At 46.4% G+C, this 23,845-nt stretch overlaps 2 protein-coding genes across 4 annotated transcripts; both read right to left on the bottom strand.

Annotated features, from left to right (window-relative positions):
- Nucleotides 1–319: 319 nt before the first annotated feature.
- RUVBL2 (RuvB like AAA ATPase 2) lies at nt 320–10,509 on the bottom strand. 2 transcript variants are annotated; one of them, XR_010794492.1, is made up of 16 exons: nt 10,431–10,509; nt 9,360–9,408; nt 9,082–9,137; nt 7,929–8,070; nt 7,597–7,726; nt 7,065–7,131; nt 6,823–6,929; nt 6,018–6,111; nt 5,436–5,559; nt 5,233–5,327; nt 4,908–5,026; nt 4,348–4,467; nt 4,074–4,203; nt 3,386–3,500; nt 603–683; nt 320–433 (listed from the first exon to the last, which is right to left on the bottom strand). XR_010794492.1 is itself a non-coding variant. In XM_066627242.1 (15 exons), the coding sequence occupies exons 1-15, from the start codon at nt 10,437–10,439 to the stop codon at nt 408–410; spliced, it is 1,383 nt and encodes a 460-aa protein (XP_066483339.1). In that variant the 5' UTR covers nt 10,440–10,487; the 3' UTR covers nt 320–407. The 2 variants fall into 2 exon arrangements, 1 of the variants encoding a protein (XP_066483339.1); XM_066627242.1 differs by lacking the exon at nt 603–683 and having other exon boundaries at nt 10,431–10,487.
- Nucleotides 10,510–11,718: 1,209 nt separating this feature from the next.
- Nucleotides 11,719–23,458, bottom strand: BCL2L12 (BCL2 like 12). 2 transcript variants are annotated; one of them, XM_066630932.1, is made up of 7 exons: nt 23,425–23,458; nt 21,679–21,908; nt 20,486–20,877; nt 17,745–17,915; nt 16,107–16,204; nt 14,154–14,405; nt 11,719–12,571 (listed from the first exon to the last, which is right to left on the bottom strand). In XM_066630932.1, exons 2-7 carry the CDS (start codon nt 21,828–21,830, stop codon nt 12,524–12,526), a joined length of 1,113 nt encoding a protein of 370 aa, XP_066487029.1. In that variant the 5' UTR covers nt 21,831–21,908; nt 23,425–23,458; the 3' UTR covers nt 11,719–12,523. The 2 variants fall into 2 exon arrangements, with proteins under 2 accessions (XP_066487029.1, XP_066487027.1); XM_066630930.1 differs by having other exon boundaries at nt 23,322–23,435.
- Nucleotides 23,459–23,845: the final 387 nt, after the last annotated feature.

A 23,845-nucleotide genomic window follows, 5' to 3' on the forward strand; every position in this document is an offset into this window, starting at 1 on the left:
CACCTTTCAGAGACTTCTAAGGCACCCCCTCAAGGCATGGTACCTGGGGTAGTGTATTCCCTCAGCCCCTCTTAGCTATACCACTGGAGGGAAGACTCCTGCCTGCAAAGCCTACTTGATTCTATTTGCAAAATCCATCAAGCTTGTGCTAAGACAGCTCTACAACTGAATGTGCCCTTCTTCTACAACGTAGAGGCTGCTTTTTAAAGAGGGACAAGGGTGGTGTTTGCTGAAACAGCAGCTAGTCCAGTCTCTTCACCCCAAGAGACAAGCAGTTGTTTCAGTTCCTCTTACCCCTGGATTTCAAACACAGCAGAAATTCTCAAAAAGATTTTATTTTACAAAAACAAAAAGTAAAAGAACATCCATTCACACACACGCAACTTGAGCCAGGTATCCAAAGCGCATCACGATGTGTCCATGGTTTCTCCCTCTAGAATGAGGGAAAAAAGGAAGTGAATGTAGAGATATAAAAGAGCCCAAACTCATCCTTTTGGCCTCCCTGTCACGCATTTTAAGTTCCCTCTGTATTAATCAATTCTGGTTGATAAAACCCCTCTCCTGAAATCAAGAACCAGACATAATTCTATAAAGCTACTCACAGCAAACCATGTTTTTGACCAACATCTTGGCAAAAATGGCTAACAAAGGCCAAAGTTCCTGCATGAGATAAAGTCAGCTTCCTGTTATAAGTGAGGGAGAGAGAATGCTCAGTCCTCTGGAAGAAAAACATGAAAACAAGCAGACAGTGCCATTCAGGGCGCAGAAGGCTTATGCACAGGTGGGGCATCAGGTAGCTCATAGCCCTGCCCTTTGCTTGCTTTCTTCTGCAACACATAATGCTTTCAAACATTCCTCCAAGTTCTAGCCTTCCTTTCTCGGGGCTGGCCAGGTCAAACACATTCTACAAAAAGGAGACATACTACAAGTGTGGCAAAAAATCAAGTGTGCAAATTTCTCTCTGGGTACTAGTAATATTCCTTTCTCACCCAGTACCATTTCACTTAAAACCAACAGCTCAGAGGCATCCAGAAATACAAGTACAGGTGCAGCCTATTTATCCACGGATTTTTTATCTGCAGATTTGTCTCATCTGCAAATGGGGTGGGGGAACAGAAAGTCACACACACCTTTGCCTCCTTTGCCCTGCACTGGCATCTCCATCCATTTCTAGGCAGCCCAAAACACTGCAAAAAGGCTCTGCCTTGCCCAGGCAGGGAAATAGCCCTGGAGCCCTGGAAGAGGTTCCCTTTGCAAAGGAACAGTAACACTCCTGGAGCCCCTGAGCCAGCAAACAGGCTGAAGAGGGGAAGGAGGGGCCAGAACATGTGCAGCAAGGTGGAACTCACTCACTCACATAGGGGCAGGTGTGGTAGCAACAGAGGGGATTGCTTTAAAAAACCCAGGGAGTGTTTGCCAAATTCCCCCCCCCCACTGAGATGGTGCAAGCAATCACCAACACACACAACCCCCCTCCCCATGGTGCAGGCTATCATGGAGGAAAGAAAGCAAAGCATGAGATTTAGCTTACAATCCTCTCCACACCTTCCTGGGAGTAAGCCCCAGTGACTACAACGGGGCTTACTTCTGAGTAGAAATGCATAGGGTTGGACTCTTAAAAGATCAGCATACCATGTGAAAGAAGCCGGGCAGCTGGCAACAGAGAGGGCTGAGTGTGGAGGGGAAGGGATTGATAACAGCTGCCTTAGTTTCCTTCCATCCGGAAATGTCAGGCTGCAGTGTATTTGCGTAACTCTATGGAATTTAGCACAATGCGTTTTTGTTAATCGTGCCGAGTCACGGAATGGAACTAATGCAGATAACTAGACTCCACATGTATGGTGCTGGGCTGCAGTTTCAGCTATGGGACTGTAAGGCCTGATCACTGTATTCCCACTGCCCTACATAGGACTTTTTAAATCTAAAGATGTGGTTTCCAGCTTGAAGGGAGTTAGGAGCGAGAGAGGCAGACACAGCAGGACAGTTCATATTTGAGGGTTGCAGGTTATTTTAGATGCCATTGGGGCTTTCACATCAGGAAAATTTGGCCACTTGCCAGAGGCATGAACAGATGCCACCCCCACCAGGCACCTTCTCTCTTCACTGCTACTGGGGAGCACTCTTCCCCCAACACAAGAAGAGCACTGCTGCACTAAACTAGCTACTTTGTTCAGCCACTGAAAGCCATGATAGATGGGCAGGATAACCTTGCAGCACCCTTTTCTGCTTCAGAGAACCATAGCATGGAGCTACCATGCATGAAAGATATGCTGCTCCTAGCACTTGATGGCAAGCAGAGAGGGATGCAAAGGCACAAATAGCTACAGCACCATGCTTTTGAATTAAAAGTAGCATCTGGGGCCATTCTGTGCAAAGAAGCTCTAATGTACGTCACTAGAACACTGCCCAGATCGCCAGTTTGCTTTATTCTGTTCGCACTTGTCTCCTACACTCTAAATTGTGTCAGGTGCTAAGGAAAGAGGGTTGGGGAGGAAAAGGTTGTTGAGAGCAAAATGAATTGTGCAAAAGAACAAAAAATGGGGGGGAGGGCCATCCATTTCAAATATTTTAGATAGTTTCTTTCCTCCCCCAACAAAAGATTCCTGTGAAAGCATTTCAATGTCATGGCTCCTGTAGGCTCTATTCAGCATCTCCTTTATCATTTCCAAGCTGTTAACATAACCCAGCGATAATGCACTAACAAGAGCTAAAAAGTGCTTCATACAATAATCCCTTTCCCCCATTACAGGAGGCAGGATAACATATTGGCATTTCAGTAAAGCAAGGCATGTTCCTTGGCTAAAGGCAGATTGTTTCCTATATGCTGAGAAACCCCAGACTTGCTGTACTTGCTGTGAATAAAATAAAAAAAAAAAAACCAGTTGCAGGCTCTGTGAATGACTTGACTTAACCAAATGATGACTGAGTGCTTTGAAGAGTTAAGGATGGACTGAGGGCAGAATTACTTATGATGTCTGTCACAGTACTACTGCCCAAAGCAGCAGTGTTGATTTCTCTCTTTGCCTTGTACTATTTAAGTGAGACCTATATTGTGCCCTACCTTCCCATTCCTCATTTGCTGCTGCTGGGATGGAGAAATGACACAGGAAAGTCTGACTAAACATTAAGGGGGAAAGAACTCTACATGGGATTGCTTTCTTTTCAAAGAACTTGCAAGATCACCTAAACACAAGCACATCTAAAGATCTCAACTGCTATTGAGCTGTTGGTCAAAAGTCAGCCTCAGGGGCTTTTGGTCTCTGCTTTTTCAAGCACTCCTTTGCTGGCAGAATCCTACACTTCAAAAGCAAACAGGAGAACGGCCCTAGGTGACCTGAGCCATGGAAGAGCTCGGATGATCCTCCCTCATTCCGTATTTACTCACTGAGTTCATTGAACATGAAGGCATCCTGGTATTCTTTCATATACTGAGTGGAGCGTGACTCATCCAGGAACAATGAGTACACACGCTTGATGTCTTCCACCTGAACCTCAGTACCCTGTTGGTGGGATGAAAGGGGAACAGCTTTAGTGTTTCCTACTGGTAGCAGCCAGTAAAGGATCTCACACAAACACCTGGACAAGAGGCTTATAAACCTTGCAAGTCAATTCTCCCCACCCAGATCTGTAATTTAGGGCCCACAGTTTCCTTATCCTGCTTTATATCCTTCAACTCCTCCCAAGAATGCAGAGGTCCTACAAAACCTCTAGAAGTCCCACTTCAGCACATCACTCACACACACAATCCCATCCTTCCAGTGCACACATATCCACCTAGAATCCCTTGCTTCCAATTTCCAATTCTAGCTCAAGAGAAGAGCTGAGCTTACAGCTCCTGACTACTCGGAGGATGTTTACTGGAACAAAAGTCCCTGACACGCACAAGCACTTAATTCCAGTGCAGGAGATTCTTGGAAACAGCAGCTCAAGGAAGAAGGGATTGGCAACGGGGATGTCTAGGCTGTTTAAAGAGCTCAAAAACTGGATTATGTCCTCCTGCTATCAAAGCCCCTTGACTCTCCTCCCACCAGAGTTGCACTTACACACAAGGCAAATCAAGGGCTGGAGCATACCTTCCTCTTGCGACACACCAGGTTGGCTGCTGTGATTAGCTGGATGGCATAGCGCAAGGAGGTCTCTAAGCCAATGCGCGTTAGCACTGTGTAGGCATCCTCATTCATCTCAACATCTTCTTCCTCGCATCTATAAGAAAATTTAGATGGTGCTCAGAATACAGCAAAACAAGGAAGCTGACCAAAGGAATTGCAAGGTGGGAGGTGAGTAAGATAGGAAAGTGACACAGGAGCTCTCTTCCAGGCTAGAGGCCCTACTGACTCAGCCCCTCACCGGATCTTGAGGATCTGCTTCGTCTCCTTGTCACTGTAGGGAGAGGTTGAGATGATGAGCATACGATCCAGCAGATCGAGAGGGATGCCATGGGGGCTCTGATAGTTGGTGCCACGTATCCTGCATTGAAGAGAGGGAGAAAATGAAAGAGATGGCTGCAGGAACAGTACTCTTGCTGTACTGTGTTCAGTACTCTGATGGGAAGGGACTCTCTCTAGACAACAGGCATAACCACCCATGCTGCCACACGTGGTTCAGTCACAAATGGTGGCACCCACTAGAGTCACTGCTTGATTCTGACAGTTTCTCTTTAAACCAAAAGACTGGCCTCTGCTCAACTTAGGTTCATTTGCCTATGAAGCATGTGTGGAGAAGGGTTTCCAGAAATGGGGCAAAAAGTTTCAGTGCTCTGTGCAGCTCTTTGCTCTGCTTCATTGCTAGCAGATGCACAATTGGTCACATATTTTTACAGCTCACAGAATTTGGGTTACCAAATTCCCCCAGCCATTCAACCACTAGGCAGACAGTTGCCCAATGATGTTTTGCCAATCCCTGCCCACCTGGTGATGCCACGGTTGGTAGCCATGATGAGGACAGGTGCCATGTCACTCTCCAGGGCCCGGTTCAGGAAGGAAAAGCACTCTATGTCCAACATGTGGACCTCGTCAATGAACAGAACCTGATAGGAAGGTGGGAAAAAACAGGCGTTAGGTGGGAGAAGACTTTCACCTCCTGCTCTAAACCACTCCACCTAGAGTTTAGGTGGATGTATTTGGTTTGCAGACTAAACTGCAGCATGGAAGAAGAGAGCCAAGGGAGTGTAATGTACCCTTTGCAGCTTCTTTGCTCACCCCATCCCCTCTTCACCAGCACAAAGGGACTCACCCCTGGGATCACCTCAGCCTTGCCCTCCTCTCGCCATTCCGCCACCTTGGCATTTATTTGCTCTCGCACCTCTGACTTTATCTCTCCTGTGTCACCTGGGGACACATGCAAGATAAGGGGAGGGATAAATTGTTTTCAGATGCCTTCACCATGCATACGTACCCTCTGTCCCCACCCATACAGACATAATCTCATCCACATACCAGAGAAGAGTGCCAGGAAGCCCTGCGTGCGGCTGTTGATGACATCGATTTCATGCAGCGAGACCGTGTGTACCACTTCCTTGCGCTTCTGCAGCTCCCCATCAGGGCACTGCACAAACTTGGTCTGTCAGGGAGACACATCTAAAGACTTGAGTGCTTCTCATGCATTGCTTCCCAGTCCAATTCCACTAACTCTAATCCCATTAGCAGAAAGCACTGACAGAACTCAGTATGGGTAATAATTCTTTGAATTATTTAAATGTAATTTTATTGTTTGTTTTTAATGCTCATAAGCTGCTCTCTGTATGGTTTTTTAACAGCAAAGTGAAATATAAATAAAAACAATATGAATGTTTTCATATTACCAGAGCTTTTCAACTTGTGGTACTTCACAATATGCAAGTGGCACTTGGCCCCACTGCAATGGTGATCACGTGGCACTGCCCCATCTGGTCCAACCCCAGTGGACAATGGGATAGTTAGGGCAGTGGCGCGCTTCAAGCTGCCATTCATTTTCCCCAACCAAACCTTGGGGTCTTGCTACACCTTCACCCTAAAGCACCTCGTGCTCAACTGCATTACCTGTGAACCCATAGCATCATAGTCTCGTGCTCGGGTGAACGAACGCCCAAGTTTGGTGATCTTCCCTGTGGCTTTGTCGATGGTGATGACATCTCTAGGGAAACACAGAGAGATAATCTCAGGACCAAGAGCTGATGTACACGGTGCTGGGTGAAAAACATCTCATGAAGGGCCCCCACCTAAGGTCAGGAGGGTGAGTCAATTTCACTTTTCTACTTACAACTGAGAAGTCATGAATTGTTCAAAAGGTGATTCCCCCCCCCTTTTCCATAATTACGGATGATGACCTTTTAGCTGATTCACTTGCATTTGCAATTGAGTTTAAATAGCTTGCAAAAACAATGGTTCGGGTTTTAGATGAATGCATACCTGAGCGCATGCAGTTTGTTCATGACTGCAAACATAATCATTTCTTACTTTGTGAGAAAGAAGTGGGACTCCCTCTTCAAAGAGGATGCTGGCCAGCTTCTGAAAAATCTGCAGCCCAATTAATTGAGCCACTTTTATGGTCAATCAGCAGTTCTTTTTAACTGACTGACCCAATCAATTAATTGATTAAGCACTGCAGACTTAAACAAGCTAACATCCACAACTTGTCTCCAGGGGTCTTCATAAACCCTCCTCTAACTGCTCCTTGCCAACTGCACTCATCTCCAACCCCTCCTGCATGCTGCTTAACCACTCTCAGAGATTAGTATCCCCGGCTTCCTCATCACTACCAAAATACTCAAGAGTCTGAATTTCCCGCACCCCTCCCTCAGTGGCTCTACCTTCTCACCCACACACCCTTCCTGCTTCTGCTCACCCAGCCTGCACTTTCTCCTTGGTCAGCGATTCGATCATCTTGGTGCCCAAGTCATAGATTGTCTCCATTTCAGTTGTCTTCAAGGTCAGCTTTCCCACCTTAGCACCCTGCAGTGGGAAGAGGGCAGTCAGCATCCACGAGTGACCAGTACCTTGAGAGACAGACTGCTTACACACAGTGCCACCATCACACGAGGAAAGGAACACAGCCCCTCCTTCCCGATGTTATGACTTGCAACTTACAGTGCCAGTTGCTGGGCGGTCGATTTGGATCTCCACAACTTCACCTTCAATTATTTCTGTTTCCTCCCTGCAGGCAGAGGGGGGTAAGCTGGTCAGAGGGTGTGTGTGCACACGCAACTACAGAATACCCAGGTCCATAAGACACCCACAGGAGCTGGACATTTAATGTAGAAATCCTAGCAGCCCTGCTCCTCTCCATTAAGCTTCCACTCTGCATCCACATAACCTAAGGCACTGGTTCCTTTTAATTTCTGAAAGAAACAAAAAAATCCTATTCTCTACCAAAATGGCATTGAAAACAAAGTACAAAAAATGCATTACAAGAGCGAAACCATGAAAACCAATAAATACCATCATACAATTTCCCAACTCCCATACAACCTAAAATCCCAGTTGCTGGCTCCCCATCTTTGTTTTAATTCACTAGGTCCCAGTTGCCATTTCTCGCCCCCAGGGTGGCCCCTCTCTGGTGAAGCTACTAGATCCCCCAGGCTACCCTCAGAGAACAAAAGGTCTCCTGGCTGCCCCTCACTTGATGCGGACACCAATGGAGCGCCGGAAGGCCTGAGTCAGTGCCTCGGTCTTGCTCATCTCCAAGGAGAAAATTTCACTGCCAGCAATGGCTGTGAAGGGAGTGTCAAGGCCCAATGCTTGTGCCATTCCTAGAAGGGAAGAAGACAGTTTGGTTACAACACAATTGAAAGAGAAGTGAAATCCCCAGTCCCTCCAATAGTCCAAATATATAAATGTACTGCAAGAGGAAGAGATTCCAAAGTGGGGGACCAAGTATGTAGAGGGAACCCCATATCAACCCCTACCCCACACATTTGTAGATCACTCCCAGTTTCTAGTCTCTGCCCTTACCCATGGCAATAGCAGTTTTTCCTGTGCCTGGTTGGCCAGCGATTAGGACAGCCCGACCAGCAATCTTGCCTTCCTTGATCATCTCCAGGATCACACCAGCAGCACGTCGGGCAGCCAGCTGACCTACCATACCTTGGGACACCTATAAGTAGAGGTGCGAGAAATGGTTTTAATTTTTCACAGATTTCAGTGTTTTTCAAAGTGCAGAAAGCAGTGTTATGTGCTTTTATTCAAAATGTACATTATAATTGTAAATTATAATTGCTTTAAAAGTGTACTAAGTAGGTCATGTAGGTGGTATAGTGTCAACAGATCACCACTTGACAACCATCTTTGAGCTTGTCTTGGGAAAGGCTTACAAACCCTATGATAACACCTATGCCTTTTCTTTCTGGATTGCTGGGTTCACAATTTTGTAGTCTCTTTTGCATCCCCCTTCCATGTGGTATGAGGAAGGATAAGGGGCTAAATCTGTATTTTTTATGACATTGGTGGGCAGACGCACGCTCTTTGAACTGCAAGTAGCCAGGCCATGACAGCCAAAATTGTGGAGAGGGAGGGTGCAATAGTTAGAATCTTGAAGTTATCTATTTTTATTATCTCCCACTTTATCTTTAAATATTGTAAATATTTTTCAAACCAGCAAGTAATTAATATGCAGAACTCCTTGCCACAGGATATAGTGATGGCACCTGGCCTAAATGTCTTTAAAAGGAGATTGAACAGATTTATGGAAGAAAAGCCCGTCACAGGTTGTGGCAACAGGATATGGGTATCCTGTTGTCTTGAGGGCTCCTTGAGGCATCTAGAACAGATGCAGATTCCTCAAGAAGGCATACGGGACTAGATACAGAAAGCTGGACTAGATGGGCCCTTGACACGATCCAGCAGGTCTCTTCTTATGACATGCCAGAGAGTGTCACAGGAAAACTGGAAAGAAAAAGCTTTCCATGGTATTGCAGTGTATACAAGACCACAAGGACTATGATCCCAAATTCAGTTCTTCATGTGCTCCAACAGTCTCTGAACCTTTCCTCTGCCTGTACAGAGATGTACTTCAGGTCTCAAGAACTTCTCCCTCCCTCTCTCTGTCTAATTTTACCAGCTACAAAACCCAATCCAATAACTTCCAGAAATCTCTTTTTCCAGTTACCTGTCTGGGTTCCAATGTATCATCCAAACCAAGCCCTCGAATGTGGGAGTGCGCACCTGTATCACAAAGAAATAGATTACATTTTCCACGTTTAGCGGAGGGTTAGGGAGCATGAATACCAATGGAATCTGAGCCAGTGACCCATCTGGTTTCATACTGTCCTTTAACAGGAACATGTTTTAAACCATTTCCATGGAGATGGCAGGGATTTAACAGAAAAGTGCCCTGGGAAGGTAAAGATGAAGGGACTTCCAAGAAAGGGGCTGGTACAAACTCACCAATGCGTTCAATTCGGGTGACATCCCGAACTTCAGGTACCTTGGTAGTCTGAGAGAAAAAAAGTAATGAATTAATGAGGCTTGTTCAGATCAAAGCTCTTTTTCCGGATCTAAGTAAACAAAGCACTGGAGAGATAGTTACATAGTTAAAAGAGACAACATGGCATACTAGAAAAAAATCCCAAACACTGCTTGAAAATCAGCAATGTACAGGATAGTAGCCCAACTGTAAACATGTAAAAGTGCTTGAAGCACCTCCTACAAGTTTTTAAAACTTCACACACTTGGTGTGGGACTTTGAGTGGTGGATGATCAGGTGATGCAGAGGTGAGAAGGGTGAGAATGTGAGGATGAGAAGAAAAAGAAACGGGTCCAATGGGAAAGAGAAGAGTGTTGTACTGCAAGGAGGGGACAGGGAGGAAAGCTGTGCATGGGGGTGTGAGTGATTAATATGTGATAGACAGACACACACAGCACATATATAAAGGAGAGAGAAAAGACTGAGAGCCCAAGCCTAGGCATGTCTACTCAGGAGTAAGTCCTATTGAGTTCAATGGGACTTACTCCCAGGAAAGTGTATAGGAGGGCAACCTCACAGCCCAAGCCTAGGCATGTCTACTCAGGAGTAAGTCCTACTGTGTTCAATGGGACTTACTCCCAGGAAAGTGTGAATAAGACTCAGCCTCGAAGCCCATGTCTTACTCAGAAGTCCTATTGAGTTCAATGGGGTTTACCCCAGGAAAGTGTATAGGAGGGCAGCCTTACAGCCCAAGCCTAGGCATGTCTACTCAGAAGTAAATCCCATTGTGTTTAATGGGGCTTGCTCCCAGGAAAGTGTGTACAGGACTGCAGCCTCGCAGCCAAGCCTAGGCAGGTCTACTCAGGAGTAAGTCCTATTGAGTGCAAGGGGGCTTACTCCCAGGAAAGTGTTCTAGGACTGCAGCCTGAGAACCCCACATCGCACGTGAGTGAAGGGGCACTGAGGGGCTTGGCTCTGGCCTCTCCTCGAGGCCTAAGAGGGGGCGGGGGGGAGGCCCAGCCAGGGATGGGGAGAACGAGGCAGTCGCTCACCGTTGCCATGCTGCTGCTGCTGCTGCTGTCGCGCCGTCTCCAGGCACTGTCCCGCCCCGCCTTCCTAACTGCTCCAGGAGGCCGGGGCCGGAAGTGGCTGTAGTGAAGACCATAGACGAGCGAGGGAAAGAGCGGGGGGAGTGTCTAGCCGCTCTCTATGGTCGGCTGGTCCTCCAGCTGCTCCTTTCTCCCCCCCTCCCCCGCCAAGGTGGATCTAGGCTGCAAGCATACACTGTACACACTTACACCTGGGAGTAAGCCCCATTGAACACTACTTCCTTCTGAGTAGACATGCATAGGACTGTGCCCCAGTCGCTTCACACAGCCCCACAAGGAGGCCTGCCCCCCCAGCCCCTTTCCTCTTGTACCTGGCCTGCTGAGGTGGCCCAAAGCCAGGAGGCTGCACTCACTCCTCACGGCCTGCAGCCCTTGGACTTCTCCTCCAGAAGTCCGTCCAGTCCCCTTTCACAGGCCTCCAGACCAGGCGCCGTCACCACCTCCTGTGGCAAGGAGTTCCACCGACTAAGCACACGCCTGGTCAAGAAATATTTCCTTTTGTCCGTCCTAACTCTCCCGACACTCCATTTGAGCAGAGAAAGGGAAAAGAACATCCCTCTACCCACCCCCTTCACAATGTCTTCCCCCATACCACGTGGCAATGAGTTCCACCGGCTAACATCTCCTTTTACCAGTCCTAACTCTCCAGGCACTCCATTTGAGTGGCTGTCCCTTGGTCCTGGTGCTGTGTGAGAGGGAAAAGAACATCCCTCTATCCACCCCCTGCACAATGTCTTCCCCCCATACCATGCGGCAAGGAGTTCCCCTGATTACTATTTCCTTTTCCTGGTCCTAACTCTCCAGGCTGTGCCCCCTGGTCCTGGTGTTGTGTGAGAGGGGAAAGAACATCCCTCTATCCACTCCATCCACCCCCTGCATAACTTTGTATGTCTCAATTATGTCCCCCCTCAGGCATTTTTTTTTTCTAAAGAGCCCCAAATGCTGTAGCCTTTCTTCATAAGGGAGGTGCCCCAAAATGATGAACCTCCTCCCATGCAGTGGGCACGGCAGCACATCATGCCCCCCCCCGTCCTCACTGTGTGTGTTTGTTTTTTTGCAATAACTTTTGATATAATTGGCATTTTATATAAAGAAGTAGGCATAACAGAAACCTGAGAGGATAATGCAGTCCAGGGGAAAGTCCAAAGCTACAGACACCAACAAAATAATGTAGTGTTTAAATATATTTTTTATTTTAAAAGTTTTTTTTTAAATTACAACATATTCATCTATACAACATATTCATTAAAAAAAAAAAGCTATTAGTGTTCCACATTAATATTTCCACATCCCTGAGTTTGAGGGTTAGATTATTTTTCACTTGGAAGATGGTTCCAAAGAGTGGGACTTATTCAAAAGTCAGTTATGTACAACTCACAGTGTGGGCAGGTCTAAGTACACTTTCAAGGAAGTAAGTCTCACTCAGCTCAGTCCCACTTCCAGTGCATAAGCTAACAATGCCACATTCTCACTGAATTATTGAGTACAAGGCACGGGTAAAGTTTGAATAGAGTTAGGAGGAGATGAAGTCTCAGCTACATACAGAATCCTGTAATTCTCAGGATTCTAGGTCTGTTCCTCTCTCTCCTTTCATATGGCTTTCTTCCCTCAATTCTTCTATGGCTTCAAACCTCCTGTTCCCAGTACATAACACATTTAAAAACACAATTCCAAATCCTCAAGAACAAGATCTGATGCAAAACAAACCATACCAGTTGGTGGAGTTGTCAAATTTCTCATCATTATTCTAATCAAATAATTTGTTAGGGCAGAGTTCTAGAGCCTGGGGCTTTCAGTTTAGCTGTCTAAGTACAAAAATAAAACTCTGCCCACTGTAGTAAGACAAAGGCCTCTTCCGTGACTGGCCTTTTCTCTTAGAGCAACCCACCCCCACCCCCTATTTTCAGTTTTCCCCAAACCAAGTCCCAAGAGCTGTTTCTTCCTGTGTCACAATCAGGAAAGCATTTGCATTGGCTCAGAGTGATGAGAACTGTGGGTGTACAGAGCCTACCCACTCCATGCCCCTACTGTTGTAGCTAGTCAAGTTGTAGATCAAATATCTTTTCCTGGGTCACAATGTTCTCCTACAGAGAAAGAAAGAAAGAAATGTCAGGATTATCCGTCATTCCCATGGTACCTGTACAACATTCCTTCATCCAACACTGCTATTAACAGCACTATCCTAACTTGCACTGGAACGCAGAGGCCAGCATACCTACCCCGTATCCAGCGCAAGTTTGGGGCTGCAAGCAGCTCAGCTCAGGGCAAGGGGAATCACTTCCCATTACCCTGAAGAGAGCCACTGCAGCCGCTAGCCACAATAGGCCTACTTGTATCTGCACCACCTAAAGAGGTGGCACAGGTCTGAGCAGCCTGGAGCTGTCTGGAAACGGAGTCAGGATCGGGTCCTGGCCCCACCCCCTGCTTGCCTCCTGCCTGTCCAAAGGCCCACCTGCTGCCCACCCTCCCCCCGCCCTGGAACACTCCTCTCCACCCCTCCAGACCACTGCACAGAGTGGACCTATCATCCTCAGTCTGGATACAGTCTGGATACAGCCTCCATGGGCCAGCACATGTCCTTGTGCTGGTCCAGCTGACTTTCCTGGAGGTGCAAACATGCTTTAAGGCAGGTGGGGGGTGGGGCCAGAACCCAGCCAGGTGCAATGTTAGGATTGCGCTCTAAGTAAGTCATTCACAGTCAAACAAGAAGTTATATAGAATGCATTGTTTGGATCTGCATGTGCTATTTTTAACAGGTGGAGTGACTATATGCATGCAGGGTTATTTAGCCTTTTCTCTTCATGCTGAGCATTCTCAATAAAAATCCCACCCATCTACCCCTCCTTGCAATTAGCCTTGGGAGGGAAGGTTCCACTGATCCCAAGGAAAACTTCCCCTTTGCAGTTGAAAGCAGTCCAGGAGCACAATGTTGTCCAAACTGCAGCAGAAAAGTGTTCAGTACCCTTCCCTTCAGTACCCCTTCCTTTATCCCTTCCCCCTTTGCTCCTGGCAACTGCTACTCAGGGCCAAACTGGGCATTTCACACCAGATGTAATTTCAGGGCCACCTCAAGACATCGTATCAAATGTTGCCCCTCCTTATCTGGTGATATGCCAACCACTTTACCTGGTGTTATCACCTGGTCTGGAAAAGGAAGAGGATGTAGAAGAGACAGTGCACAGAAATGGAGCCGCTCTAGCGCATCACTTTCCTCCTCTCCACACTATCTCTTCCAGTCCATCCCCCTCTACCACTCCAGAAAGTGGTAGAAAGAGGAGCAGCAGTGAAGGCGAGTGGCTGGAAGGTGAACACCACCAGCCAATTGGTTGCCTAAGGAAACCATCACAATTGGCCTCATGGATGGGCCATGTTGGGATTAGCCTTTAGTTCCATTTTTTAGACACAGAACGAGAGCTCAGAGATCAAATTGTGTGAGCTACACAATTGGCAGAGCTGATGGTCCTTATGTGTCAGAAGAAGGCTGTATCCTGTGTGCTGGAATTTTTCTAGAGCCCCATATTAATTTTGAATAAAGTTGTATGTTGTGCAAAATGTGTTTGTGTTTTTAAATGTTTTAAAGCCATGGTTCCATGTCTTGTAAGGAGGGACTCCAGCCCAACCCAAATACAACCATGTGCACATGACACCATGTGCTTCCGCACATACCCAGCCACCTTGCTGCTGTACCCAGGGCACGAACATGTCCATGTACTGCATACTGTAGCCCATGAGGGTGTGCACTGCATGGCTGTTGATACCCGCTACTTTTCGCGTGAGCTCCATGGTCATGGCCAGTTGGACCAGCTGTGGGCTGGCAACACCAGATGGAACCCGTGAGGTGAAGGTGTCAGCCAGACGGGAGAAACTGCGGTACGACATACGGGAGAGCGTGTTGCGTAGCAAAGGATCAGTCTCAAGCTGCCAATAAAAGAAGGGGGGAGAGAGAGTGAAGAACTATGAGCTATCAAGGTGAAGGAAGGACAACTCTGGATTCATATCAAGAGAACCAGCTAAGAAATAATTTACTGCCAAGAGAATGTGCTTAGAGAACACTAGATCCAATCTATGGGCTGATATACCTTCTTGCTACTTTTCATCTGCTATCGGTAGATTAGTTGCTTATACTGTATACTACTAGTATTATTAACCAACTATTAGTAGATTAGATGCTTATCCACTCTAAAGCAAAATAAAGTCATATCCCTCGGAGAGCAAGTGGCCTTCCCTGAGTGGTGTGAGCAGTTGCTAGGAGGGACATACAGGCATTTCCCTGCCCACAACGTCCCAAGCTAGGTTTGATTTTAGTGAGAATACTTCCTGGCCCATTTAGCCAGCATCAAACTATAGCCAAATCAATTACAGCAGGGGATCTCAAAATGTGGGTCACAAATCCCAGGGGGTTGTGAGCTCCTTGAAAGAAGATGGAAAAGCTCTCTGTTAAACTAAAAATAAAATATGGTTATGAGAGTGGATTATCTGTCCACCTGATGGCTCTCAACACTTACCTGCCTGTCCTTGCCTTCTTTGCTCCTGCACTGTATGGACCATTCCAAGAACAGTCTACCTGGAGCTGGCCCATCCATGAGGCCAACTGAAGTAGTTGCCTCAGGCAGCAGATTGGTAAGGGGCACCATCTACTTTCCTACACTATTTTTCTCCTTCTCTCTTCTTAGAGCTGAGTTTGGCTTTCCACCTAGCATTGTCAAGATTTAAAACACAAGATCCATACTTGGATCTTGGGAAGAGACTTGATGAAAAGGCAGAATAACCTCTGCCCAAGGGGTGTTTCTTAGAACAGCTTGAAAAAGATGACTGGGAGCAGCAAAGTCAAGGCTGGACACAGGCAAATTTGCTGTCTCCAGAATAAATTCTACAGAATCCATGAATTTTTAGTGCTCATGATCTGGTTTACAGATAAGTACAGCTTGGTTAAAAAAATACTGTTCCCCAAACATATGTGTTAAGATTGTCTTAACACGTGTTACGTGTTAAGATTGTCTTGATGGCACTGGTCAAGTTGAAGTCATGGGGCATTATATATTACAGTGCTTGTTGCATAACAGATATATGAATAAGGGATATTTTGGTCACATTTTTGTTGATCCAGAACTGATTTTATTTTCACTTTATTTTCTGACAGAGCCCCCACACATCTGCTGTTTTCACTTTGAAGTGAACCCAAACCAAACAAGGATACATTTAGGATCATGGGTATCTTGGTGCTATGGCTGCAATCCTATGCATGCTTATGTGGAACATAGGGCGCAAGCCTAACCCCTTATGTGGCGCCCCTTATAGTGGCGCCAATGGGACATGTGCTGCATCCTGCAGTTGGGTGTCACTCACAAAGGCCTCCTCAAAATAAGGGAATGTTTGTTCCCTTACCACAGAGCTGCATTGCCCTTATGTCAATGCTGGAAAGCACTGACATAAAGGGTTAGGATTGCGCCCATAATAGGATTTACTTCTGAGTACAGAAGGGGAAAAGGAGGAGCACAAAGGGGGCCAGCAATAGGTGAACTTGCTTGGGGTACAGTGACTGAGAAAGGGGTATTTAAAAAAAAGATAAGTGGGGAGTTTTGACCTGGTCAGAATGTGTTTGTTGATAGCTGCTAATACCTCCTCATTGATGACTCCAGCCTGCTCTTCCAGAAGGGCAATCAGTTTCTGGAGGATTTGCTCCTTCTGCTTCTCATTCAATTCTCCCAGAGGTTCATCTGAATTAAATGAGAGTGGAAAGATCAACCATCTAAGCAAGCGCAATTCGAAGATGCAGAGACAAGAGAAGACATCCAAAGGAGACTGCTAGGGAATGGAGAAGAGTGGGTGCTGTCATCACCATGAAGGATTCCAGATCCTACGTTGAAAATCCCAGCACTCACTGTTCATTATAGCCTGTTCATTATAACAGCCTGTTCATTATAACAGTTGCAGCACCATCAATGCATGTGACTTTAAACCAAAGAAGAGGGCAGATCCCCTGCCCCATGGGCTTCCCATCTAGGTAGACATGAAGGAACCAACAGAAGAAGGGGAGGGAAGCACAGGCAGGGATAAGCAAGGGAAGAATATGCTTCAGTTGTACATAATTAAACAGCTGCCATAGGGAAGAAGGACTAAGGTGTTGTGTCAAAGGCTTCACAAGAAAGTGATCTGAAGGAGCCTGTGAGTGGAACCTCACTACAGGGGGCCCTCCTTGTCTATGGTCTTGGCCTCCATGGATTTGACCAACCGCAGATTGAAAAATTACAGTATTTTTTTTTTATTCACATACCTGGCCATTGCACAGTGCTCAGTTACTTCATTCACCTCATGCCCACCTTGCAACACCATTAATTCAAGTTTAAGCAATTTCTGTATGTCTAGGTGATTTCTGTATGTCTAAGGGCACAATCCTAACCAGGTCTACTCAGAGTAAGCCCTATTTTGTTCAATGGGGCTTACTCTCAGGAAAGTGTGGTTAGGATTGTAGTCTATGACATATTTCCGTATGTCAATGTAGGAAAAGTTAGGCAATGTATGCCATTTGCACAAATTTATGCAATTTCTGTAAATTTACACAATTTCCACATATTAATGTCATTTTTTTTACCAGGACTTCACCATCCATGGAATTGGTTATCCACATAGGGTTCCAGAACTGAACCCTTGGGGAAAAGGACAGCCCACTATAGAAGTCAAACGATATGATAAAATAGCCCATTCCCAGAGGGGGATCCAAATCAGAAACACAGTATGGGAGGGAGAGCTTTAACCCTCCCCCCAAGTTGCTATTTGCCCTGAGAGTGAACCTCCCATTAGCACCAATGGGAACTTTCCTCCCAGAACAAATGTGGGGAGAGCAAGTACCCCAGATCAGGACTGTAGCAGTGGAAGGAATTAATGCTCCCCTCTGTTCACACTCCTGATCCAAATTGCAGGGGGGAGGGGGGGAGGCTGCATGTGCTGTTTAATGAAGGAAAAACAAGCACATACTCTCTAATAACAGGCTAACATGATGTGTAGTTTGAACCTATGAAATGTGATGCCACAGTTCATCCCCTAGAATGTCAGGTCAGTTGCCCTTATTGTTTTTCTCACTTGAGTCCTTGCAAGGTGTGCTACAGCAGGCCAGGGAAGAAGGCTGTGGTTCCCAATCCTATCTGGCCTAGATACAACCTACCTGGCCCAAAAGGGAGACGGGATTAAGATGCAATCACTGTTATCCAACTTGCGTTTTTTGATAGGACATAAAACGCAAATGTATAAATCTAGTACCTGATGCGTGGGACGCAGTCTTGGTGGGCAGAGTGGTGTTCGGGGAGGAAGCAATGGGAGAAGGCAAACCACTGGCTGCTACAGGGCTGAGCACCTGCTGCTGCTGTTTCACCAAGTGGTCCAGTTTCTGGGCCACCAACGTATACAATTCATCATCCTTAGCCTCAGAGCCTGTAAAAAAGAATAGGGAATCGTTAGAGCAAGTGGCAAAGAGGCCCAAATTCCATATTATTGGGGAACAGTATTCATTGGCTAGCAACATGGCAAAGGCTAATCGATACAACGTTATTAGTACAACCTTATTAGTATGACCAACTTCTGCTGGTGAATGGCTACGCAAGCTTCTTGGGTTATACAACATTCCTTAACAAAGAGGAAAGGTAGTCAATTCTCATCCACAGAGAGAAGCAGACTGCTACTAATGAAAATACTCTTGGGCATTTAAAAAGGGAAAAAGGGAAAATGTTTTGAGTTTAGTGGCTACAAGCAGCTAGTGCCAAAAAAAATTTGCTTTATGATGCCAGCATAACCAAGAATTAACTATCTGATGAAAAGTTCTATACATCTGGAAGGCTTGTCTACCCTTTAGCCAGTAAAAATGAGTCCTGTATAAAACTATGCAAAACTCTTGTCCGTACCCCAGAGGGTGACTTAGGGCACAATCCAACGCATGTCTACTCAGAAGAAAGTCCTATTGTGTTCAGTGGGGTTTACTCCCAGGAAAGTGTGGATAGGATTACAACCTTACAGTCCAATCCTATCCACACTTTCCTGGGAGTAAGCCCCATTGACTCAAATGGGACTTACTTCTGAGTAGGCATGCATAGGATTGGGCTGTTAAGCTACTGGGAATGTGTGGAAATTAACTAGAAATTAACATTGTATTTTAATATGTTATGAACTATTTTGAAAGCCTAATGGTTTAAAAAATAACACGGATAAGAGTATGAACTGAACTGCAGCCACTGGGTTCTTTCAGCATTCAGAATACTTATAAAGGAGCAGATGAATTAAAACAAAGAATGTAAGGTTAAATAGGGGAACAGAGGAAGGAATTGCAGCTAGATCTCCTGGAAAATACAGTGAAGTTGAGCAACTCACAAGTCTTGCCTTATTGACCAATGAGAGCCTTATACTGTCTAACACTGCCCCAGTGTCAGCATTTGCAAGCTTGCAAGCATTTCTTACCAACTTTGAAGACTAGAAACTTGAATGAAAAGTGAATTTGACTTTTTAAAAAAGTGAATTTAACTTTGAGGAAGGCAAAACCCACCCAATGGATGGATGGCTTATAAGAGGACAGTTGGCCCTTATATTAAGGATTGGGGTGTGTGAAGATAAATAGAATGCCAGATGCAGGGGAATGGCAGTGAGATGCAACTATCTTGTGGTCTTGTGTGCTCCCTGAGGAATCTGGTGGGCCACTATGAGATACAGGAAGCTCGACTAGATGGGCCCTGGGCCTGATCCAGCAGGGCTCTTCGTATGTTCTTATGACAAAATCTCCTGGTTCTCATGTCATTGGTGCTTAGAAGATATGGATTTGGGGGGAGGGGAGTAGTGGGAATCCATGAACTAATTATTAAATTTGCATTACACTTTTCTTTATAAGAGGCCCTAAATACCTAACAGTATGGAGGACAATAAAGAGAACCTGCAACAAAATGTTGCATCTTTCCAATCCTAATTCCCAGTTGACTCAAGAAGGTCAATTCCCAATCCTTGTCCCCTGATGTTCTGCTACTGCTTTTTTTGGTTCTAACATTTTATGGCTCCTGGGGGTGCACTGAGCATGCTCAGTCTGCATCAGACCTTTATCACCCCTTCGCTTTGCTTCCCTGTTAACTTGCAAGCTTACCTATCTCTGTGTGCCTAGGGAACCTCCCAAGAATGTAGGAACTGCTGCCTTGTCTGTAGGTGGTCGTGAAAGAACTGATAGGCAGTCTATTCAACCATCAGGACCAGCTCAAGACCTCCTGGCCCGTGAAGCACTGTGCCAAATGCGGAACCCCTTTATCTGGTGATGCACCAGTCTCTTCTCCTCCTGCTCTCTAGATTGGAAAAGAGGGGAATGGAGCTGAAGAATAGTATGAGTGGAGAGAGTCATGGACTAGAGCATTGGCACTCTGGCCCACAATTTTCCTCCCCTCCACAGTTCCTCTTCTGCTCTGTCCCCCTCTTCCTTTTCCAATCCAGGTAGCAGGAGGAGGAGAAGTCATGGGGACCAGTGAGAAGATGGAGTCCAGTGCCCCCTACCAAACTGCTCCCCGAGGCAAATACCTCAGCCAGCCTCATAGACAGGCTGGTCTTGCAGTTTGCTATTACTGTATGATATAGACAAAATTCTGAAGAGCAAGGCTAAAAACAATCCATAGAAATCACATAAGAATGATGATTTAAGAATCACATGGAATGAAGGAAGTGTCAACCCTTGCTCACCTGCACCAAATTGGGCCCCCTGTTGCTGTTTTGGGACTTAGAAGGACCACTTTCTGCTTTAAAGCGCCTGTTATTGACAGGTTTAATGTTACATGTAGCTTGGCCCTCTGGGAAACCCAGATTCAAATTCTTGCTCAAATAAACACTCCTTTATCCCATCTTTCCTTCAAGAGCCCAGGAATGTACACAATAAAATAACTCCCTTTCCTTTTAGTGCCGCGTGAGGCCTGGGAGTGTCTGGGAAGCAAGGAGAAATCAAGGTCATGGTAGAGGTCTGGGACTGCTCTCTGGCATCTTCTTACCTTTTGTCTGGGCCCCCTGTTTTCTACAGTAGCAAGTGACGACAGGCAAAGATTCGGGGCGCTGAGGGGACTTAGCACAAACTCCCTGCTCCCCAGAGGATGATCCCTTCTCCCCAGATGCTCCCTTCTCTCCCTTCTTCCGCAGGATGTTCTTGAAGGAAAGGGTGCGCTTTTGACGGGTACCCTCCCCTCCTTCGCCTCCTGACTTGGACCGCTTTAAGGAGCCTTCTTTACAGGGAGGCAGGTTGTCAGGAGTCTGTCGAGGGCTCGGCCTCCGCTGCAACAAGCGCTTGATGCTGGTGCGGAAGCCATGTTTGCGCTCCTCCACGCGGTTAATCTCCTCATGAACAGAATTCCAGGCTGGATACTGCTGGGCATGTTCAGTTGGTGACCTGCAACAAGAGATTGTCGTAGTAGCTGAGAACCTCTGTGCTTTGTCCCACCATCAAGCCTAGTCCATCCTATGAGCGCCCAAAGGATTTTAGCATCCTGACTCCCAATTCCTTTCTTTCCTAGCTACATGGCAAGCCTTCTTCTCCCTAGAGAAACTCCACGGTAATACTTCCAAACAGGGAGCTGAACCATTAAAAATGTGGGTTCCATTCCAGTTCTGACTCATCAGCATTTTTTACCTCCCTAGTTCAATTCTGCTTTCCGATATCATCTTTAAAAGGTGCTTTATTAACTGATTCAGACGCTTTGAAACAGGTCAGATAAATTTCATGCTGAATCATACCAAACTTCTTTGCAGATTGTAAACTGAATACAATCACAAATATCTAACGTCAGAGAAAAAAGATTATTTTCAAATTGTTTAGCCACTTATTCTGAACTAGTTATCACTTTTTGCATTCAAGGGTTCAGTTTTGGTTTAGGTGCAAAGCAAAGTAACCAAGAGATTTTAGGTCTGGGTTCACTTCCATTTCACTGAAAAGCCTCCTGTGAACCAGGATTTGGGTTCACGCTCCTGTTCAGTTCAGCTCCCTGCTTCTAGAGTTATCTCAGGGCTCAAACTGACTGTCTTGTTACTCTCTTCCCAAAATAATCCAGGCTTCCTAGATTTCAACCCAGAATGCGAACATAGAAGATTTCCCTTGGAGAACCCAGGATTCTTGCATGGCTCCATCACTCCTTTTTATGTTCTGCATCCAGTTTTGCTTTCACAGAAGCCAGATGACTTTGCAACTCATTACCTGTTCATATAACTTTTGGGATCATGATAGCCACGGCCCACGTGACCTGGGGGCCCTGCTTCATGGCTCAGTGCACGTTGCAGGAATGCCTCCAGCACTCGCCCTGTCTCTTCTTCCACCTGTCTTCTGTGAGGCACCGGGCTTCCTGCCATGAGGCTGCAGAACCGCAAGAACAGGTAGACACACAATGACAGGTGAGCGTCCTTGGCTTCTCACATCTACCATCACCCCTGGAAGAAAAAAAACACAGTACAGGTATATTAGCCTTCCTAGCCACCCCCTGTTCCCATCACCTCATCCTTTTTCATTCTTGCTCTTGATCTCTATACACAGCCCATTTTAACCACATCTTCCCTCCACCAAGATAATATGATTTAAAGGCCATCAAATTCAGTTGCCTGCCCAAAGTCAAAACAATTCACCAGTCACAGATTAATCCATACAATCCAACGCACCACATGCAAAAAGAGCACTGCAGAACAAAACTGCCCCAGATCTCTCCAGTAAGTGATCCAAGTCGCACAAAGCAGGGAAAGCAACGTCCAGGATTATGGCCTGATGAACAAATTCCTTCCTGACCAACAACATGACAATCATCCACACACCCCCATTTTGGTTATTCTACATCCTTTAGGAAGAGTCAGTTTCTACACTGTCCTTTTTTGAGATTCTGCCTGCTGTGACAAGTGCTTGTCTTTTAAAAGCAAATGTGTGCAGTTTTTAACCCTTTCAGAACTATTGTTTGATTCTTATGCAAGTTTATGATTAATTGATGAGAACTCCAATGATCCATTGAGCAAAGCCCCAATCCTAATACACACATACTTAATGGGGGGAGGGCAAGATCCATTCACTGAAACCAGCAAGACTTAACATCTGAAGAGAGTGCATAGGATGGTGATGTAAAATCTACTCAATCAAATGTCAGCTCGGACTATGGACAGAGGGATGAGGCCTGCCTTTTGAGAGATGGATTTCATTATGTCTTCTCCTGTCCCAAAGGCAACTGGCTTAGGGCCCAATCCTATCCAACTTTCCAGTGCCAATGCAGCTGTTCCAACGGGGGTTTGTGCTGCATCCTGCAGTGGGGGGAACAGTCCTGGAGGCCTACTCAAGTAAGGGAACATTTTGTTCCCTTACCTTGTGCCTGCATTGCAGCTGCATCGGTGCTGGAAAGTTGGATAGGATTGGGCTCTTAGGCTACAATCCTATCCACATTTTCCTGGGAGTAAGCCACATTAACGATAATGGGATTTACTTCTGAGTAGACATGCATCGGATTGGGCTCTCAGAAACATGTAAGAGCAGGCTAGAGGAGTGCATCACAACTGAGATCTGGGGTCAAATTCTCCACGGGAACAAATTCCTTCCTGGCCTCAGACCATCATCCAATGCCCCCCTCCCCAATTTTGATTATTGGACATCCTTCATCTCTGCCTCCCCCTTCACCACCACCACCCTTGTGATGTCATGCCATGTGGTCCCTTCCTAGGCCACCAATCCATAGTTGCCCCAGGGGGCAAATTCCTCTCCAAAGTCCATCTGCTTTCACCTTCAGGGACTCCCTCCCAAGACCCGTCCATCAGTGCCCATTCATTGCCTCTCGAGCATCGCATCCTCCAAGACCATCCATGCCTGCCCACCTTCTAAGGCAGATGGGAGACTCCCAGCATCTCAGGGGTGGCGCACCCTGGGTCCTTCCTCAGTTTCCCTCCAGCACAACCAGCCACAGAAACTGAAACTGACCCTGAAAACTTTCTTGCTGTTCCCGAAAACTTCCTCCTAGCACCGAGGCAAGTCTGCACATGCGCCGGTCGGCTCTGCTCATCTCATTCCCTTTCCTGGAAGGAGGTCCAGAGAACAGTCGGGGCGGGACTGTGGACGATCCTGTTCCGAAGTGTAAACAGAGAATGGATGCATCATCGTGTGCGGGGGGGGGGGGGGGGGGAGGATGGAACTCTGGGGCTCAATCCTATGCGTGTCTACTCAGAAGTAAGTTCCATTATAGTCAATGGGGCTTACTCCTAGGAAAGTGGGTATCGGATTGCAACCTGACAGCACAGTCCTAGGCATCAGAAGTAGGTCCTATTGTGTTCCGATGGGGCTTACTCCCAGGAAAGTATGTAAGCCCCCTATTGTGTTCACGTGGGGCCTAATCCCATGCATA

The sequence above is a fragment of the Tiliqua scincoides genome, chromosome 5 (assembly GCF_035046505.1).
Source record: "Tiliqua scincoides isolate rTilSci1 chromosome 5, rTilSci1.hap2, whole genome shotgun sequence".
Classification (NCBI taxonomy): domain Eukaryota; kingdom Metazoa; phylum Chordata; class Lepidosauria; order Squamata; family Scincidae; genus Tiliqua; species Tiliqua scincoides.

Bases quoted from the DNA above. Each gene is read 5' to 3' on its own strand.
- RUVBL2 (XM_066627242.1), bottom strand. The intron at 9,138-9,359 runs GTGAGTTTGTAC...TTTGTGATACAG, and splicing joins CACCCGAATTGAACGCATTG to GTGCGCACTCCCACATTCGA. The intron at 5,328-5,435 runs GTATGTGGATGA...ATGTGTCCCCAG, and splicing joins CTTCCTGGCACTCTTCTCTG to GTGACACAGGAGAGATAAAG.
- BCL2L12 (XM_066630932.1), bottom strand. From the start codon at position 21,830: ATGGCAGGAAGCCCGGTGCCTCACAGAAGACAGGTGGAAGAAGAGACA. The intron at 20,878-21,678 runs GTAATGAGTTGC...CTCTTGTTGCAG, and splicing joins CCCAAAAGTTATATGAACAG to GTCACCAACTGAACATGCCC. The intron at 12,572-14,153 runs GTATGTGCGGAA...CTTTCTCTGTAG, and splicing joins TACAGCAGCAAGGTGGCTGG to GAGAACATTGTGACCCAGGA.